The sequence below is a fragment of the Acinonyx jubatus genome, chromosome D1 (assembly GCF_027475565.1).
Source record: "Acinonyx jubatus isolate Ajub_Pintada_27869175 chromosome D1, VMU_Ajub_asm_v1.0, whole genome shotgun sequence".
NCBI lineage: Eukaryota > Metazoa > Chordata > Mammalia > Carnivora > Felidae > Acinonyx > Acinonyx jubatus.
The window spans coordinates 7371754-7391581 of NC_069390.1; the positions used below are offsets into that span (position 1 = coordinate 7371754).

General features: G+C 43.6%; 1 protein-coding gene across 10 annotated transcripts in view; it reads left to right on the top strand.

Moving 5' to 3' along the window:
* The first annotated feature begins 5974 nt into the window (after positions 1 to 5974).
* The window catches only part of MAJIN (membrane anchored junction protein), a 28812-nt gene continuing 14958 nt past the window's right edge, over positions 5975 to 19828 (top strand). For 2 of the 10 annotated variants that reach the window (XM_053202963.1, XM_053202962.1), the window contains exons 1-3: positions 6742 to 6964; positions 7204 to 7253; positions 14851 to 14968. In XM_053202963.1, the coding sequence (XP_053058938.1) occupies positions 6930 to 6964; positions 7204 to 7253; positions 14851 to 14968 (203 nt within the window). In that variant the 5' untranslated portion in view covers positions 6742 to 6929. Of the gene's footprint in view, positions 6147 to 6517; positions 6669 to 6721; positions 6965 to 7203; positions 7254 to 9055; positions 9225 to 14016; positions 14146 to 14850; positions 14969 to 19828 lie in introns of those variants that run through there. The other 8 variants (XM_053202965.1, XM_053202964.1, XM_053202966.1 and 5 more) reach the window with 8 other exon arrangements.

Below are 19828 nucleotides of genomic sequence, written 5' to 3' on the forward strand. Positions count from 1 at the left end.
CAGCCAAGCTTCTCCATGATCCAGCCCTTGTCTCCTTCATTAACTCTATGTCCTGCCACTCTACACCTCTATCCATAGATTTGAGTAAAATTGAATTTCTCATAGAAGTGCGCACACAGCATGCTATTTCTTTTTTTTTTTTAATGCTTTCTTTTCTTTTTTTTATGTTTATTTATTTTGATAGAGAGAGCAAGTTGCTAAGGGAGAGAGAGAATCCCAAGCAGGCTCCTCACTGTCAGCACAGAGACCAATGCAGGGCTCAATCCCAGGAATTGTGAGATCATGACGTGAGCCCAAACCAAGGGTTGGTCGCTTAACCGACTGAGCCACCCAGGCACCCCAGCAAGCCATCTCTTATTGCCAGGGCTTCGCTTAGCCTGTCTCTTCTACCTGGAATGCCCTCTTTGTGTCTCTTAGTCCAATACCCACCCGTTCTTCAGGACTCCTTACAGGTGTTATCTTCTCTAAGAATCCCTCTCCTCCAGGTCCCCAAAGGCCTGGAACACTGGTCTCTCAGTGCCTTCACTGCACTGTATTTAAAAATCTGCTTTACGTTAATCCGCCCCCCCCCCCCCGTTGGAATGTGAACCTACTGTAAGTGGGCATCTTCCTCAACTTTGTGACCCTAGAGCCTAGCACAGTGCCTGGCATGCAGCGGGCTTTGAATAAATAGTTCTTTAGCAAAGGAAAGAAGGAAGGGAGAATGTTAAGTAGGAGGCTCAGGGGAAAAAACCATGACAAGAATGACGTAGAGTCTGACAAGGAGCCCATCCCGAAGGCAAAGGCACAAAGTGTTTTCCTCTACATAAAACCTGGAGCAGGGGAGACAGTGCTTAACAGCCAGGAGCCTCTTGCCACCTGCTTGCTGGCTGGACAGACCTGGCATATGTGCTTTGAATCCAATTGTCATCTGCTGAGCATGCCTGCTAAAATGTTCCAGTATGTCAGGCCAAATGTGAATCCATATAAGTCTATTTAGCACTGTAGGTTGGTTTCTGAGTTGGGGTCCAGGTTTATTAATTCTCAGGATTCCCAAGAGCACATGAAAAGATGCTCAAAAGATGCATTAGGGAAATGCAAATTGGATCTACAACTAGATACCATTAATATCTCTTAGAATGGCAAAAAAAAAACCCCAAATATTTTTAACTGAAAATACCAAGTCCTGGGGTGCCTGGCTGGCTCGGTTGATTGAGCGTCCGACTCTTGGTTTGTGGGATTGGGCTCTGCATCGACGGCACAGAGCCTGCTTGGGATTCTCTCTCTCTGCTCCTCTGCTCATGTTCTCCGTCCCTCTCTCTCTCTCCCTCAAAATAAATAAATAAACTTAAAAAAAAAAAGAAAGAAAATACCAAGTGATATCAAGGATGCACAGCAAATGAAACTTTCATACTCTTCTGATAAGAATGCAAACCAATACAGCCACTCTGGAACACAGTTTGGTGCTTTCTTAGAAAGTTAAACATATACTTGCCATAGAACCCAGCAGCCCCTGTTCTAGGTCATTTTTTTATATTTTTTAAAATGTTTTTATTTATTTTTGAGAGACAGAGCAAGAGTGGGGGAGGGGCAGAGAGAGAGGGAAACACAGAATCTGAAGCAGGCTCCGGGCTCAGCGCCGTCAGCACAGAGCCCCAGGCGGGGCTTGAACTCACGAACCGTGAGATCATAACCTGAGCCCAGGTTGGACGATGAACTAACTGAGCCACCCAGGCGCCCCTCCTGTTCTAGGTATTTACTTGAGACATATGAAAACTTACGTTCATACAACAATGGGTATGTCAAGCCTTATAGAAGCTCTATTCAAAATCGCCAAAAACTGAAAACAAACCAAATGTCCACCAATAGGCAAATAATAAAGAAATGGTGGAATATCACTACAATAGAATACTTCTCAGCAATAAAAAGGAATGAGTTGGGGCGCCTGGGTGGCTCAGTCGGTTAAGCGTCTGACTTGGGCTCAGGTCATGATCTCACTGTCCGTGAGTTCGAGCCCCGCGTCGGGCTCTGTGCTGACTGCTCAGAACCTGGATCCTGTTTCCGATTCTGTGTCTCCCTCTCTCTCTGCCCCTCCCCCCGATCATGCTCTGTCTCAAAAATAAATAAAATGTTAAAAAAATTTTTTTTAAATAAATAAAAAGGAATGAGTTATGGATATATATACAACAACATGGATAAATCTGAGTGTATCACTCAGAGAAAGACCCCAATTCCAAAAGGTTACATAGTGCATGAATCCATTTACGTGACACACTGGAAACTAGGAATGGAGAACAGGCTGCTAGTAGTTGGGGTTGGAGGAGGGTTTGACGATAAAGAGGCAACCAGAGGATATTTTTTGGAGGGACAGAACTGTTCTCTATCCTGATGTCCTTGAATCTATGCATATGTTAAAAATCATGGACTTAGGGGGCACCTGGGTGGCTCAGTAGGTTAAATATCAGCTCAGGTCATGATCTCACCGTTTGTGAGTTCGAGCCCCACGTGGGGCTCTCTGCTGAAAGCTCGGAGCCTGGACCCTTCTTCGGATTGTGTGTCTCCCTCTCTCTCTGTCCTTCCTCTGCTCGTGCTCTTTCTCTGTCTCTCAATAATGAATAAAAATTTAAAGAAAATCATAGACTTATACACCAAAAACAATGAATTGAACTATATGTGATTTTTTTTTACTTTGTATTTATCTATTTAGTTTTAAGGTTTATTTATTTATTTTGGTGGGGGAGGGGCAGAGAAGGGGGGTGGAGAACGAATCCCAAGCAGACTCCATGCTGGGCACAGAGCCCGACTCGGGACTTGATCTTATGACCTCGAGACCATGACCTGAGCCAAAACCAAGAGTCGGACACTCAATCAACCGAGTTACCCAGGTGCCCCTATAATTTTTTTTACATGTAATACTAGTTTAAAGTAAAAAAAAAAAAAAATCCCAAGGGACCAGGCAGTCTTCAGGCCCACAGGTGGTGCCCCTCCCACCATCTTGTCTGCAGTGACCAGGTGTGGTGGCCAGGTGTCGGTGTTACCTCTAGCTCTTGAAGCAGGTCAGTCAGCTATACAACCCTCCTGGGGGGCTCAGGAAAGCAAGCTACAATTCTCCCATCTAGTTTGATTTCCGGGTCGTCTCCATAATGACAGCTAATTTTGTCTTATTCACCAAAGTATCCCCAAAGGGCTAGAACAGTGCTTACAGTTATTCAAATAAATATTTGTTGATCGAGTAAATATTTGTTATCCCTTTATCTGACTGGCTCCAAATTCCTGAATCCACTCTCTTAATTGAAGTACTCATCTCAGCCCCCCTCCCTCTTCTCCAGTTATGTCACTAAGTTCCCTCCTGGAATTTTGGCACGTAACGTTCCTGCTCAGGGGGTGGCTCTGCCCCTTTTCTGGCCCAAGGGACACCTGTCATCTCAGGTAAGAATTCCTCCCTATGGCTGCATCCTACTACGGGCCCTCAGCCAGAGCCCCCGTGGAGGCAGCCCTGGGCTCACCACACAAGATGGTGCCCAACATGGGGCTGGCACCCTTCCCGACCAGGAAGGAAAAAACAGCGGGCCACATGGGCGGAGAAGGCACCCATGCCTTGACGGAGTGTGTGTGCGTCTGTGTCCACCAGGAGACTAGACGGACTAGTATTACATGTAAAAAAAATTATAGGGGCACCTGGGTAACTCGGTTGATTGAGTGTCCGACTCTTGGTTTTGGCTCAGGTCATGGTCTCGCAGTCATAAGATCAAGTCCCGAGTCGGGCTCTGTGCCCAGCGTGGAGTCTGCTTGGGATTCATTCTCCACCCCCCTTCTCTGCCCCTCCGCCACCAAAATAAATAAACTCAACTCAACTTTGGTTGAATCTTCCTCCTTGAAAGTGTTTGTGTGCTCCTTTTATTTCACCTGACACCCTGTAATTGCAGATGACAGGAAGTGTAATGTTTGGTCATTTGGAGTTGTAAGTAAGCCTTTTGGTTAGAATCCCCCGGGTTCCTGCTTATTTCCCTTCTGGCTGGTTGAAACTGAAGACCTTTTGTGTCCAGTGATTACTTCCTGTTCATCACACCTGACAAGGGGCCCTCTTCCATAGGAGATCATGTACATCACACAAGTGGCCATTCAACCTTCTTTACCGCTTTGGGACAAATAATATCCAGGTAGGTAGATTACAAGTAATTAGCACATGTACACAACAGAAGCCTGATCCCTTTACCCTGCATGGATCCTATCCCCACCCGGCCCAAAGAGGGGTCTTTCTCTTGGTTCCCAAGCATAAAGAGTGCAAGAGTGCATACAACAACTGCTGGAAAGCTGCCCGGTGCTCCGACTCAAGTCTCACTAGCTTGGTCATCTTTTTCTCTGTGCCAAGCAAGGTCAGAGCCACAGATGGGTGTCTCCAGAGCTGTGCACACAAATGTGTCAGTTTCAGTCCACAGTGTATTCAAGTTTTTCAATTAGTTGCCAACATTTTTTTTTTTTTTTTTTTTTTTGGTTAATGTTTCTTTATTTTTGAGAGAGAGACAGCCAGACAGGGAGGGCACAAGCCAGGAAGGGGCACACACACACACAGAATTGGAAGCAGGCTCCAGGCTCTGAGCTGTCAGCACAGAGCCCAATGCAGGGCCTGAACTCATGAGCCATGAGATCACAACCAGAACTGAAGTCGGGCGCTTAACCGACTGAGCCACCCCGGCGCCCCTAGTTGCCAACATTTTTAAATTGGGAGATTCCCCAGGAAAATCAGATCTGGCATTACCAGGCCACACTTCCCACAGGCCTCCCTTTAGCAGAACACTGGACAGCAGATGCCTTCTTTAGACGGGACAGATGCCCAGGTGAGATATTTTCCTCCCCCTCCATCCACTTTTCCTTTTTCTTCCTGCCTTGCTTTTCCAGGTCTTTGCGTGTACTACTCAGTAGCAGGTGCTCAGTTGCCCTGGGTATAAAAAGATATACAAGACTCAGCCTTCAAAGAACTTACTATTTGGGCATGTGGAGTAAAGTTTTCAGGTGGGGTGGGGGAGGCATTCCAAACAGAGGGAACACCATGAGCAGTGAAGAGGAAAGCAGGAGAATGCAGGAGGACCGTAGACGTAAGAGTTGGGATCGCCGGGTATCTGGGCAGGTCCATTTTCAGGAAGGCAGTCACCCAGTCCCCGCCCCCCCCCCCCCCCCAGATGACGTAGGGCCAAATCGCTTAATAATTCACATGGTCAGAATTTGATCAGCAGGGAGTTGGAGGGAAGGTGCTGGGCTTTGAAACCAGAGACCCCTGTTCCTGACCTTGCACCTCCGCAAGTCGCTCCCATTCCCACGCCTCTTTCAAAATAGGATATGAATAACTGCTTTACAGAGGCGCCCGAGTGGCTCGGTCCTTTAAGCGCCGCCTCTTGATTTCGGCCAGGTCATGATCTCATGGTTTCTGAGTTCCAACCCCAGGTCAGGCTCTGCGCTGACCGTGTGCAGCCTGCTTGGGATTCTCTCCCTCCCTCTCTCTCTGCCGCTCCCCTGCTCGTGCACTCTTTCTCTCTCTCAAAATAAATAAATAAACATTAAAATAAAATTTAAAAAACCTGCTTTACAACACTGCGGTCGGGATTTATCAAAGAAGAGCGAGCATGAAAAGTGCCTTCACGATGCTGGACACATTAGTAGGGGCTCCGCAGGACACAGCTCCCACGGCAGGCACGGCACGCACGGACTATGCGCTAAGTGAACAAACAGTGGACAGGATGAGTAGTGACAAAAAGGCCCCGGTTGGGGTGGGGCCGCGAGCCACTCCGGACCTGAGCGGCGTACCACCCACGGGTCCGTGGCGCCGCGCCGCGCACGCGCACATCACGGCCAAACCTCGGCGCGCGCGCCCACAGCGGCAGGCGAGGGAGCACATCTGCGCGTGCGCAGAACGCTCGGCCCCGGCGGGGGGTGGGGCGGGGAGTGCGGTTGCGCGTGCGCAAAAGGGCTGGCGGGCGCGCGGCATGAGCCAAAGCGCGAGCGCGCGCGCCTGAGTGAGTTCGCGAGCCGCGCTTCGTGCGCAGTCGACGCCCGCACGTTTCGGGGGCGCTCTCCGGGCGGAACTGCGGTCGAGGCCGCTTGTACGAAGCGCGAAGAACCCGTAGCCTGTATAAGGGCCCGGCCTGGCCTGGGAAAGTCTTGAGTCTGAGGTAACGGCCCACAGCGGCGTGGTGCTCCCGTGAGGGTGGCGCTTCGTGGCCTTTTATTTTCCGAGGGAGAGTTACAGCCCCGGCGGCCCCTCCCTTCAGCGGCGCGAGAGGGCCAGGCTGCCGCGGCCACTTGCAGGCCGCGAGGGTGGCCCGGGGCGGGCTGGGCTGGGGGGGCGGCGGCGGCCTGGGCCGACCCCCTTCGCCGGGCGAGCGGAGCGGCGGCGGCGCCGAGGCCGAGAACGCGGCGCGCTGGCCGCTCTTCCCGCCCCCGAGGGCCGCCCCGTCTTCCGAGGGCCCCGCGCCCCCCTCGCCGCACCCCCTTTTTTAAAACCCCCTTTCCCCGTAACGAAAGTGTGCCCTCTGCTCTGCAGCCTCCCGGTGACCCCAGGCTCAGCGGTTGCCACGAAAGCAAGACTTCGCCCACGGAGACGTTTCTTGTCCCCGCCATGTCTTAGTGATCTTGGGGAGTCTCTGCCTTGCCTGACTCAACCTGGGAGGGAAATACTGGAGGCGTGGCACTCAGTGAGACCTCCCCGTCCCCCCCCCAACCCCCCCCCCGCCCCCAGCCCCGCCGTTTGAATCTTGGCATCTGCGAAAGTGGAAAGATTAAGCCTGCCTTGGTCCTTGACTTTTCTCAACTTCAGTTCCTCCCCTTGCGCATGTGCAGGTGGTGAACCTACCGCAGTATCCCAACCGTCTCCCTAAAATCGCTCTTTGGCTGGCTCGTGGGCACCTTAAAATTGAGCATGTCCCACTAAGGAGGTCACATCTTCCCCCTCAAAAATGGACTTTCCAGGGGCGCCTGGGTGGCTCAGTTGGTTAAGCCTCCGACTTCAGCTCAGGTCATGATCTCGCGGTTCGTGAGTTCAAGCCCCACATCGGGCTCTGTGCTGACAGCTCAGAGCCTGGAGCCTGCTTCGGATTCTGTGTCTCCCCCTCTCTCTCTGACCCTCCCCCGTTCATGCTCTGTCTCTCTCTGTCTCAAAAATAAATAAACGTTAAAGAAAAAAATTTAAAAAAAAATGGACTTTTCAGGGGCGCCTGGGTGGCTCAGTAGTTGTGGGGTTCTTGATTTCAGCTCAGGAGGTCATCAGCAACTCCCGGTTGGTGAGTTCCAGCCCCACTTCGAACTCTGCTCTGGCAGTGGGGAGCCTGCTTGAGCCATTTCTTTCTCCCTCTCTCTTACCCCTCCCCTGCTCGCTCTCTCTTTCTCAAAAAAGGAATAAACTGAAAACTTTTTTAAAAATGTACTTTATAGGGGCGCCTGGGTGGCTCTGTCAGTTGAGCGTCCGACTGTAGCTCAGGTCATGATCTTATGGTTGGTGAGTTCAAGCCCTGCGTGGGGCTCTGTGCTGACAGCTGGGAGCCTGGAGCCTGCTTCAGATTCTGTGTCTCCCTGTCTCTCTGTTCCTCCCCGGCTCACACCATCTCTCTCTTTCAAAAAATAAATAAACATTAAAAAATTTTTTAAAGTTTACTTTCTAAGGCTACTTTTTCAGGAAGTGGTACTTTTTTTCCTCTTCCATTAGCTGCTCAAGCAATTAGGAAGCATCTTTGTTCTCTCTCCCTTCCCTCATCAGTTGACAAAATCACGTCTAGACATCTTCGCAGGCATCCTCCAAACCAATCCTTTTCTCTTCATCTCCACTTTTGTCACTGGAGACCAGGCCACTTAATCAGCTTCTGCCTAGCACCACAGGCATCGCCTAGCTGGTCCTAGTCCTTTTTTATCTGTTCTTGTTCTGGATTATTTCCCACGTTACAACCGGATCCATACATATGTGTACTTTAACTCACAGCTGTGTGGTCATTTCTTTATTATACCCTTTAGCGCCTTCCTATTGCTTTCAGGATAGACTCCACAATTCATGACCTGGGCTGTAAGTAAGGCCCACATCCCTTCTTTACCTGCACTTTCTCCCCTGATGATCACGTCTGTTGAATAGTTTCAAATACCACCTAAACACTGATTACTTAAATTTACATTTCCATCTTGATTTCCATCTCTTTCACAATAGGAGACCACCCTCTCAGCATATCCACTGGGATGTTGAATAGGCCTTAGACTTAACCAAAACAGAACTATTGAGTTTCTCTACAAATCTCTTTCCCTAGAATCCTTCCCCATATCAGAAAAGGGTATGTACCATCCTCCACCTAATAGCAAAGGTTGAAAACATAAGAACTGTCCTTGACTCCCACATCTAGTCCATCAGTCTAAAATATACCCCCATTCAGCTATTCATTAAGACTCCCCAGTCAAAATCAGCATCATCTTTCTCCTGGACTACTACAAAAGTTTCCTAACTGGTTCCCTGCTTCTACTTTTACCCTTGTACAGTTCATCTTTCTAAAACAAATCAAATCCTTTCATTCTTTATAAAACCCTTAGCATAAAATTTGAACTCTTTACAGTGGCCTACAGGCCTTACACGATCTGGTTGCTTCTTATCTCTGACTTCGTCTTCCTCTATTCTGTTTTCATTCTCTGTGCTCCAGTCACACTGACCTTTCTGTCCATTAAACCTGAACAACCCATCACAAGGCATCTGTGATTGCTGGTTTTTTTTCTGCTTGGAATGCTTTTCCTCTTGACTTCGCATGGTTGTTCAACTTTCCATTTGGGCCTCAGCTCGGCTGTAATCTTGTCCGAAAAGTCTTCCCTGGCCACAGTAGTTAAGCACCCTCCCAGTTACTCTTTTCTATGAAACTCTTTTATTTTCTTTATAGTACTTAGAGTACTTCAAATTACATTTATGTACTTACATGTTTATTGTTGCTTCCACACCTGAAATATAAGCCCTTAAAGACAAGTTATCATGTCTCTCTTGTTATACTCTAGACATAGAGCAGTGCATAGTAAGGCTCTCACATGTATGCTGACTAACTCATTGCTTATCTGTATGTGTTATCTCAAAGCACTGTCCTTTTTGCCCACTAAGTTCCAAGTTTCTATACTTCTTTCTTTTGAAAGCGCCATGCTCTCTCCAAATTGAAGACTCTTACATCTTCTGTTTCCTGTACGCACCTCAGACCTGCTCTCTTTTTGTGCGTCCCTAACTCATATTCATCCCTCAGGTATGAGTCTTTTACTTAGAATGGGCTTCCATGATTTCCTTTCTAGGGTTAGGATTCTCTGTATCATGTTCCCATATCACCCTGTTCTTTTTTGTAGCAGTCACCACACTTGAAATGATTTGTAAGCTCTTTGCAGGTGAGGCCCAAGTTCCAATCCTCTCCACTTCATCTCCAGCACTTCCGCTTCTGGAACATTGTAGGCATGCGAATATTTGTGAGCTGAATGAATGAATGTTGAATGAACATGAGATTGAGAGGCTCAGATCAGGTAAAACTAGGAGAGCAGTTAGCATGGAAAATGAATTAGCTGACTCTACCTTTCCTACTTCAATAGAAGTTTTTGGATCTTGTGAGCTAGAGATAAGAAAGCATTATATGCACTGAAAGTGCTTTATAAATATGAGGTTTGCTTGTTTGCTAAGGCCTCTTCACCATTAGAGCCCTGTGGTTTGATGGTTATTCAAAGTACAAAACTTTATGTTTCTTAGCCATAATAAATGATTTGTTGTTTTAGAGCTAGGCTTAAAATGTAAAATATAAAGAATTGAGGCTAATATTGAGTGTAGACCAGTTCATAATCAGTTGGACTGTCTTGCTTTAACAATACATCTGAGTTTTAGTCTTGCCCGTCATGGCCAAATTAGATGATCTCCTCAAGTCAGCTATATCTTTTTGTAAATACAGTTCTTATCTCTGCCCCCCGCCCCACATCTCACCAGAATTGGATTAAACTTAATAAAATATTTCAAATTTCCTGTATGAAATGTCTCTCATTACATAAAAAGTAATTTAGTTTTCTTATTAATTTCTTCAGAATCTGCCATTGTTTCCTGGCAAGAACAAAGCTGGATATTTTAGAAGCTTTTCTTTTCTTTTCTTTTCTTTTCTTTTCTTTTCTTTTCTTTTCTTTTCTTTTTTTTTCTTTTCTTTTGTTTTGTTTTGTTTTCAATAGGCTCCACACTCAGCATAGAGCCCAACTCAGGGCTTGAACTCACGACCCTGAGCTGAGATCAACAGTTGGACGCATAACCAACTGAGCCACCCAGGTACCCCTCAAGCTTTCTTTTCACACTTTCCTATATCAGTCTTCTGTCACTAAGACCATCGAGATATGTACATCAAGGACTCAAGAGTTTTGAGCTCAAAGTTGTAAAAGATGTTCCTTTCTCTCTACCTAAGCATATTCTCTAAACCATTTGCCCTTCTGAAACTACTGATGCTTTCCCCCCCACCAATTTTACATATTCTTCCCTACATGTACGGGTGAGTACAGGTCAATTCACCCAATGGTGTAACCAAAAGATAAAATGTCTCTCGTTGCCTTCAGTTTTACATCCAAATGCTTTTTGGGTTCCTGGGGTTGGTAGGATGTTTAGAGTGCTACAGTGAATTCAGTGTGATGTGAATGCTAATAGGTTGATCATCATGTAACAAGCCAGAACTTCTGGGCAGGGTGATGAGATGAGATACCATTCTATTGCTTTTCTAGAATAAGGACCACAGTTCTGGACCTATTGACTAAAGGTAGTTTTTCCAATAGCTTTTAGGATGGTTAAGATGTAAGTGGTGCAAAGGTAACTTAAGAGATTAACTTAGACTCCTTTCTGGTCTACTGACTTGTCCATTAAGGCCTTTTAATTTCACTTTAGGGCATCTTCCTACCTCTCTGTTAGAAACTTTAGTTACTCCTTACCTCTCAAACAAAACAAAACAAAACAAAATCTAACACAGTTCCAAGGGCAAATCTATTCCTGAACAAATGCCAAGAGCATTTTAAAGATTGTATTTTACCAGAAAGAGTAGGAAGAAACCAAAAGAGAAAGAATGATACCAGTAAACACGAAAGTATTCTGGGTAGTCTTAGATCAGTCTCTCCCTGTCCCCTCCCATATCTTAAGACTTTGTTTTGTCTTAGAAAGGTTATTCTTTATTGAAAAACCTGTGTAGAGCACTAAAATAAGCAGTTATACCTGCATTATTTCATAACCATCCTAGCTACCCTGCAAGGTAAAGAAACGGAGAATAGTTCCTTTTGACAATAGAGCTTGAAGACAAACAAATGTGAACACTTTAACACTCCAAGAAATAATTCTAAGAACATTTGATCAGAAAAGCTTACATTTTGGTTTGATGCCTTTATACCCAGATTGAGTTTGCCTTGAGTCATCCACAATTATAAGAGTGACCAGGGTTACAATTTAATAAAGTGACTGACAGGGTATTGTGATGTAATGGGGAATGCGTGGGTCAAAGGAATCAGCAATCTTGGGGAGTGCTAATTCTGGTTCCGTACTAAGTTATATGACACCTTGTGGAAGTTATTTCGTTCTTTGGTGAAATCACTTTATTCTCATACCGTCTAAAACAGGGCGCTTCCAACTATAGGCAACCATGAATCTCTGTTTGGAAATACAGACTTCAGAGAGTCTGAACATACTTCAGTAAAGCCAGGCAGACCTTGGAGACTAGCCAAGGACTTGTGAAGGTGGAAGGAGTTGCTGGTCATCTGTCTTCAATCTCAATTCTAAAACTTGGGTAGTAAATTCATAGTATCAGTGGGATTTCCCTGTTTTGTTACCCCCACTCATTAATGGTCACAGAGCCTATCATATTAGATCTGCTCAGTAAATGTATTTTGAATAAATGCTTATGAAGCTCTTTTATTCTTTAACACTATGGAGGATTTTTCCATCAAATATCACCAGATATATTTAGTGACAGCACTTCCTTATCTTCCACCTCAATAGTCAATATTATCCTCATATAACATTCAGCCCTGCTTTAGGTTCTATGAACTGACCCAGATGTTTCTTTATGTGAAAAAATTACTAAAACCTTAAAAAATCGAACATCATTGCCTATGTGGCATTTAAATATAATTCTTGGCAATTTTCAAAGAAAAGGTTCTTGATTGGGATTTGTCAGATTTTGCACTGAAATTAAAGGTAGTCAGTTTTCCTCTCTTAAATTTGCTTTTCTAGTGAAGCATTAAGAGAGAAACTCTTCAAATCTATCAAAACAGCTAATGTTTATGTAATATTCTAGAGTTTATGGAGTGCTATTTACAGCATAATCTCATTTAATCCCACTACAATTCTAGATGGGATTCCCATTTGTAGATGCAGAAATTGAGAAATGGCAAGGCTAAGTGACTTGCTCAGGATCTAATGGCTAATAAGAAGCAGAGCTAGGACTCAGGCCTTGATCCTCCAATTGTAAATCTTACGTGTTTCCAACTAAAGCATTTTGCTTCTAAACTTTTCTTTGTTTTAACACCATCGTGTTGTTTGATCACCTAAAAATGGATTGAGAGTGACCCTTCTTCATATGTTAAGACCCCATATTGTTATCTTGACTACAGTACTTAGGTTGAAAAATAACCTTGTGAAATCTTTGAACCAATAGTACTATGTGGTTGTTTTGGATTATGCTGTCTAATCTTTATTTTCAAATGAGGCAATTAGTGTGTGGTTGTTTCTGAAGCAGGCAGCCAGCAATTAACAGGCAGGCCCCAGCCAGAAGAGGGCTGTTGTTACCTCTTTCGGACAGCCACTGTGGTGCAGTACATGAAGTTTCCTCTCTGGATTGTCATTTCCAGCAAATGTCCTTCATTTCCTTTGCTCTGATCCCCCAGCCCTCAGTCTGTGGTGAGAGGTGACTGCATTTAAGTAAAACTCTCTGAATAACTGAAAGCTAAATTTTTGTGGCAGCAACTTTTGTGGCAGGTAGGCTCCTTTCCTACTTAGAAAAGTCATCTTAGCACCGAAAACACCATCAAATCTAGCTGGGTTCCTGCCATGCCTTGGGCATGGGAATCAACAAGCTTCCCCCCCCCCCCCCGCCCCCCGCCGCCCCAGCCTTCCCCACCCTACCTCAGGATATGAACAGTATTTCCCCTCTGGTAACTTTGCAGTTGGCACCAAGTATTTCTTTTCACTTTTGACTGCAGTTCTAGTCTAAATAGTCTCATGGGGTCTGGCTCCAACCCCCTGTCATTCTAATCCCAAGCAGCTGAGATCAGACACTGGGATATCTCTTTACTGGCAGCCCCAGACATGAACTCTGGAAATTGTGGGAAATTCCATTCTTTGGGCACGTAGATCTTCTGACTCCACCACACGAGTTTTCCCTGCTGAGTATAAATGGTACTGGGGTAATATGGAGGAAAGAGTAATGAAAATAGTCCTTTATGTGTATATAGTATTTTAATACTTACAAAATGATTTATATTCATTATCTTATTTTTTTGTCCTAAAAACCCCAGAAAGCAGAGTAGGAAAGTGGTTAAGAGGTATCAAGTCTGGCTTCATATTACTTCGTTTGAAACTCGGTTCCAACATTCATCTCTCAATGTCTCAGTTTCCTTATCTATCAGATTTGGGCTGTTGATCTCAAAGCCTTGGTGTAAGGATTAAGTGAGATCATACATGTAAGACACTTAAGGCAGGGCATTTAAAAAAGTTGTTGTTAATTGTTATTATTGTATAAATAAGAAAATCAAGGCCCAGAGAAGCCAAAGAGGGATATTGGACCCGAGACTCAAACCTAAATTATTCTTTCTTTGTGCCTGTTCTGTCTACCCATCTTAGCTACCTCTGAAATCAATACTTTGTGTTGTGTGTAGGTAGCTTTTATCCTCAGGAACTCTGAACCTCTCATCTCATTATTTATTACTTACACTTCCATATGAAGAGACAAAACGCAGGGTTTATTATCTCTACAAGTAAAAAGAGGCACAGAAAAGTCCCAGTGACTTAGAAAATCACTAATCGCTGTGCTTAATTCTTTTTAGTGTGTACCGAATGCCTGCTTGGAGGAGAAGAGACATGCCATTCTTCTTTTCCCATCTTTCCCTTTTCCTGACTTTCCCTCAAAGAGGACCTTCAGTGACAGAGATTCAGGAATAGGAAAAGTAAATCTAGTAAGTGCTAGGAGGATAGTAGGTACTCTTGTGGCACAGGGCTGTCTCACAAGTGGTGAAAAGGAAGAGTGGTTGAGAGGTAGGGAAGATAAGGCATTCCTTGGCAGCACTGGGAAACATTAGCGTACATCCTTATTTGCTGCATGAGCTGTGGCAGGAAGGTGTGTTCCTTCCTTAACTTCATCTAAAATTAACAGCAGAGGTCTTCCTAATTGTGCCACCTATTGGTACATTCGGATTGTTTCATTATTTGACTTGAGTCCTCTTCATACTGGCCTAGATTCCAAGGAAAGTGGGGACAAGGGGGGAGAATAGATTCAAGAGATGTTTGAGAGAGAGATTTAATCCTAACAAAAACCTTATGAGGCATCAGATGTTGGTTATCATTAGTCTCATGAAGAGAAGTGATTTGCCCGAGGTTGTCAGGTAAACTACAAAACTCGAACCCAGGTCTTCTGATTTCAAGTATAGAGATTATTCCCAAACACCGTGTATCTTCCCCCATGCAGGTAGAAGAATGGTCCAAGTGATTAAAATAGGTGATTAATGTAAAATCTGAGACGGGACATAGGCAGTGGTGCTGAATGTTGGACATTTTACTCATGAAGAGACGCTACAGACTGGGCAGGTTCTCTTTCCCATATGATAACATAAGGAACCATCTTTAGCTTTTTAATAATTCTCTAATATTTGTATTTCATTTAGGCTATCATTTGGAAGCAATGAGTTTAAAACCCTTCACCTACCCGTTTCCAGAGACGAGGTTTCTTCACGCAGGACCCAATGTGTATAAATTCAAAATTAGATATGGCAACAGTATCAGGTAATTTTGAAGCTAAGAGAATAGCCTTTGCAAATACAGGTTAATACATTCCCACAGGTATCCCTTCTCTACCTTCCCCCTGTCCAGGGGACTGGCTGAATTAGCATCTTGTAGGACTCTGTTTCCCATGTATTTTATTTTTTTAAGCTTATTTATTTGAGAAAGACAGAGACAGTGAGAGTGAGGGAGGGGCAGAGAGAGAGAGGAAGAGGACGAGAATCCCAAGCAAGCTCCACACTGCCAGCAGAGAGCCCAGCACAGGGCTCAAACCCATGAAACTGTGAGATTATGACCTGAGCTGAAACCAGAAGTCAGATGCTTAACTGACTGAGCCACCCAGGTACCGGTTTCCCAAGTATTTTATAGTCCATATATTAATATTCATGTAAGTTTCTAAATTAGTGATGGCATACCTTTGGAGCAGTAGTTCTCAAGATTTTTTTATCTCAAGATCTCTTTGCACTTGTAAGATTATCAAGGATCCCAAAGAGTTTGGTTATGTGGGTCATACCTGTCCATATATATCATATACAGTTTAAAACAGGAAAATTAAAATAACATACTTACTAATTTAAAAATAATATATCATTAGGGGTGCCTTGGTGGCTCAGTCGGTTAAGTGTCCAACTGCAGCTTAGGTCATGATCTCACGGTTCATGACTTTGAGCCCCACATTAGGCTTTCTGTTGTCAGGACAGAGCCTGCTTCAGATCCTCTTTCCCCCTTTCTCAATGCCTCTCCCCATTTATTCTCTCTCTCTCCCTCTCTCTCTCTCTCTCTCTCTCTCAAAAAGTAAATAAACTTAAAACAAAAATAATATATCATTATGCTAAGGGAAATTAGAAAGATAAATATCATATAATTTCACTCGTAGGTGGAATTTAAGAAACAAAACATGAACATAGGGGAAGAGAAGGAAAAATAAGATAAAAACAGATGCAGGCACCAAGGGATACAGGTGTGCTGTTTCGAAAGGACACATGCACCCCCATGTTTATAACAGCACTATCAACAATAGCCAGAGTATGGAAAGAGCCCAAATGTCCATCCATGGATGAATGGATAAAGAATATGTGGTGTACATATATAAAATGGAGTATTACTTGGCAAAGAGAATGAAATATTGCCATTTGCAACCATATGGATGGAACTAGAGGGTATTATGCTAAGAGAAATCAGTCAGAGAAAGACAAATATCATATGACTTCATTCATATGAAGACTTTAAGAGACAAAACAGATGAACATAAGGGAAAGGAAACAAAAATAATATAAAAACAGGGAGGGGGACAAAACATAAGAGACTCTTAAATATGGAGAACAAACAGGGATTACTGGAGGGGTTGTGGGACGGGGGATGGGCTAAATGGGTCAGGGGCATTAAGGAACCTACTCCTGAAATCATTGTTGTACTATATGCTAACTAATTTGGATGTAAATTAAAAAAAATTAAAAAAAACAGAGGCAGGCAAACCATAAGAAACTCTTAAATACAGAGAACAAATTGAGGGTTGCTGGAGGGGTGTTGGGTGGGGGGATGGGCTAAATGGGTGATGGGCATTAAGGAGGGCACTTGTTGGGATGAGCACTGGGTGTTATATGTAAGTGGTGAATCACCAAATTCTACTCCAGAATCCCTTATGACACTATATGTTAACTAACTTGGATTTAAATAAAATTCTTAAAAATTGCTGAAAATAATGTCGTTAAATGTTAACAAATAATATGTTTTATTAAAAGTAACTATATTTTGGGGCACTTGGGTGGCTCAGTTGGTTGGGTGTCTTGATTTCAGCTCAAGTTATGATCTCATAGTTATGGGATCAAGCCCTTCGTCAGGCTTTGCACTGATGGTGTAGAGCCTGCTTGGGATTCTCTCTCTCCCTCTCTCTCTCTCTGCCCCTCTCCCCTCAAAATAAATAAATAAACATTTTTTAAAAAGGTTAACTATATTTTTAAAAAAATTAATGAGGAGATTGGCACTGTTTACATTCCTGGGATAAAGACCCTAGGAATGCAAGGATGGTTCAGTATACAGACATCAGGGGCACCTGGGTGGCTCAGTCAGTTAAGCATCTGACTCGATTTTGTCTCATGTCGTGATCTCTCAGTCTGTTACATTGAGCCCCATGTCTGGCTCTGTGCTGACAGCCAGAGCCTGCTTGGGATTCTCTCCCCCTCTCTCTCTGCCCTTCTCTCTCTCTCTCTCTCTCTCTCTTTTTTATTTTATTTTTTAATTTTTTTTCAACGTTTATTTATTTTTGAGACAGAGAGAGGGCATGAATGGGGGAGGGTCAGAGAGAGAGGGAGACAGAATCTGAAACAGGCTCCAGGCTCTGAGCCATCAGCACAGAGCCTGACGCGGGGCTTGAACTCACGAACCGCGAGATCACGACCTGAGCCGAAGTCGGACACTTAACCAACTGAGCCACCCAGGCGCCCCTCTCTCTCTCTCTTAAAATAAATAAGCATTAAATACACACACACACACACACACACACAGAAATCAACCAATATAATACACCACAGTAACAGAATGTAAGGGGAAAAAGTCACATGATTATCTTAATTGAGAAAGAAAAAGCATTTGACCAAGTCCAGCACCCTTGCATGATAAAAACACTCAATAACCTAGGAATAGAGGGGAACTTCCTCAATATGATAAAGACCATATATGAAAATCCCACAGCCAACTTACTCAGTTATGAAAAACTTAAAGCTTTTCTCTCAAGATGCTCATTTTCACTACTTCCATCCATCATAGTACTTGTTTCTAGCCAGAGCAATTAGTTAAGAAAAAGAAATAAAATACATACAAATTGGAAAGGAAGAAGTGAAACCATCTCTATCTGTGGAAACCATGATCTTACCTGTAGAAAACCCTAAAGAATTCACACACACACACACACACCAAAAAAACAAAACAAACAAAAAACCTATTAGAGCTGATCAATGAATTCAGCAAAGTTGTAGGATACAAAATCAACACACAAAATCAGTGGTATTTGTATACACTAGCAAAAAATCTGGGCTCTCAATTCTATTCTATGGTCTGTAAGCTGTTCTTACGCCATTACCTGTAGCTTTTTGGGTTACCTGTAGCTTTGTAGCAAGTTCTTAAATTGGGAAGTAGGAGTCTTCCAATTTTGTTCTTTATCGAGATTATTTTGGCTATTCAGGGTCTCTTGAAATTCCATGATTTTTTTTTTTTAAGAGAGAGAGTGGGAGGAGAGAGAAAATCCCAAGCAGGCTCCACTTCTCAGTGGAGAAGTGGATTCATTCTCAATTTCATTTACAGTAGTACCAATAAGAAAAATATTTAGCAATAAATTTAACCAAGGAGATGCAAGACTTGCCCACTGAAAACTACAAAAAGTTGCCAAAAGAAATTGAAGACTTACTAGATATCTATGTTTGTGGATTGGAAGACTTAATATTATTAAGATGACAAAGCAATCTACAGATTCAGTGAAATCCCTATCAAAATTCCAGTGGCATATTTTGCAAAACTGGACAAGCCCATCTTAAAATTCGTATGAAATGGAGCATCCAGGTGGCTCAGTGGGTTGAGCATCCATCTCTTGATTTTGGCTCAGGTCATGGTCCCAGAGTCATGGGTTCGAGTCCCACATTGGGTTCTCCACTGAGAAGTGGAGCCTGCTTGGGATTTTCTCTCTCCTCCCACTCTCTCTCTTAAAAAAAAAAAAATCATGGAATTTCAAGAGACCCTGAATAGCCAAAATAATCTCGATAAAGAACAAAATTGGAAGACTCCTACTTCCCAATTTAAGAACTTGCTACAAAGCTACAGGTAACCCAAAAAGCTACAGGTAATGGCGTAAGAACAGCTTACAGACCATAGAATAGAATTGAGAGCCCAGAAATAAACCTTCACATTCACATCTTTGGTCAATTAGTTTTTGACTAGAATGCCAAAACTGTTCAATAGTGGAGGAACAGTGTATTTAACAAATGGTTCCGAGAAGAATGGATATCCACATGCAGAAGAATGAAGTTAGACCCTTATACTGTACACAGAACTTACAAAAAATAGATCAAAGACCTAGATTTAAGAGCTAAAACTATAAAACTCTTAGGAGAAAACATAGGTGCAAATCTTCATGACTTTGAATTTGGCAGTGGTTTCTTAAATACCATACCAAAAGCATAGGCAACAAAAGAAAATTCAATAAATTTGGACTGCATTAAATTTTTAAAAATTGTGCATCAAAGGACACTATCAACAGAGTGCAAGGGCAACTCACAGATGGGAGAAAATATCTATAAATCACATATCTGGTAAGAGTTTAATATCCAGAATATAGAAAGAAGTACAACTCAGGGAACCTGGGTGGCTCAGTCTGTTAAGCATCCGACTCTGGATTTTGGTTCAGTTCATGATCTCATGGTTTGTGAGTTTAAGCTCCAAGTCTGGCTCTGTGCTGACAGTGCAGAGCCTGCGTGGGATCTCTGTCTCCCTCTCTCTGTCTCTCTGCCCCACACTGCTTGTGCTCTCTCTCTCAAAAATAAACACTAAAAATAAATAAATGAACATTAAAAGAAAAGAAGTACAACTCAAAAACAAAATAAACCAGTTTAAGAATCTACAAAGGCTGGGGTGCCTGGTTGGCTCTTTTAGGTGACCAACTTCAGCTCAGGTCTTGATCTCGAAGTTGGTGAGTTTGAGCTCCCCATGGGGGTCTGCACTGACAGTGTGGATCCTGCTTCAAATCCTCTGTCTCCCTTCTCTCTCTCCCCTCCCCTGCTTGTGCACACGCTCTGTCTCTCTCCCTCTCTCAAAAATAAACATTTAAAAAATAATAAAAATGGACAACGTATTTAAATAGACATTACTTCAAAT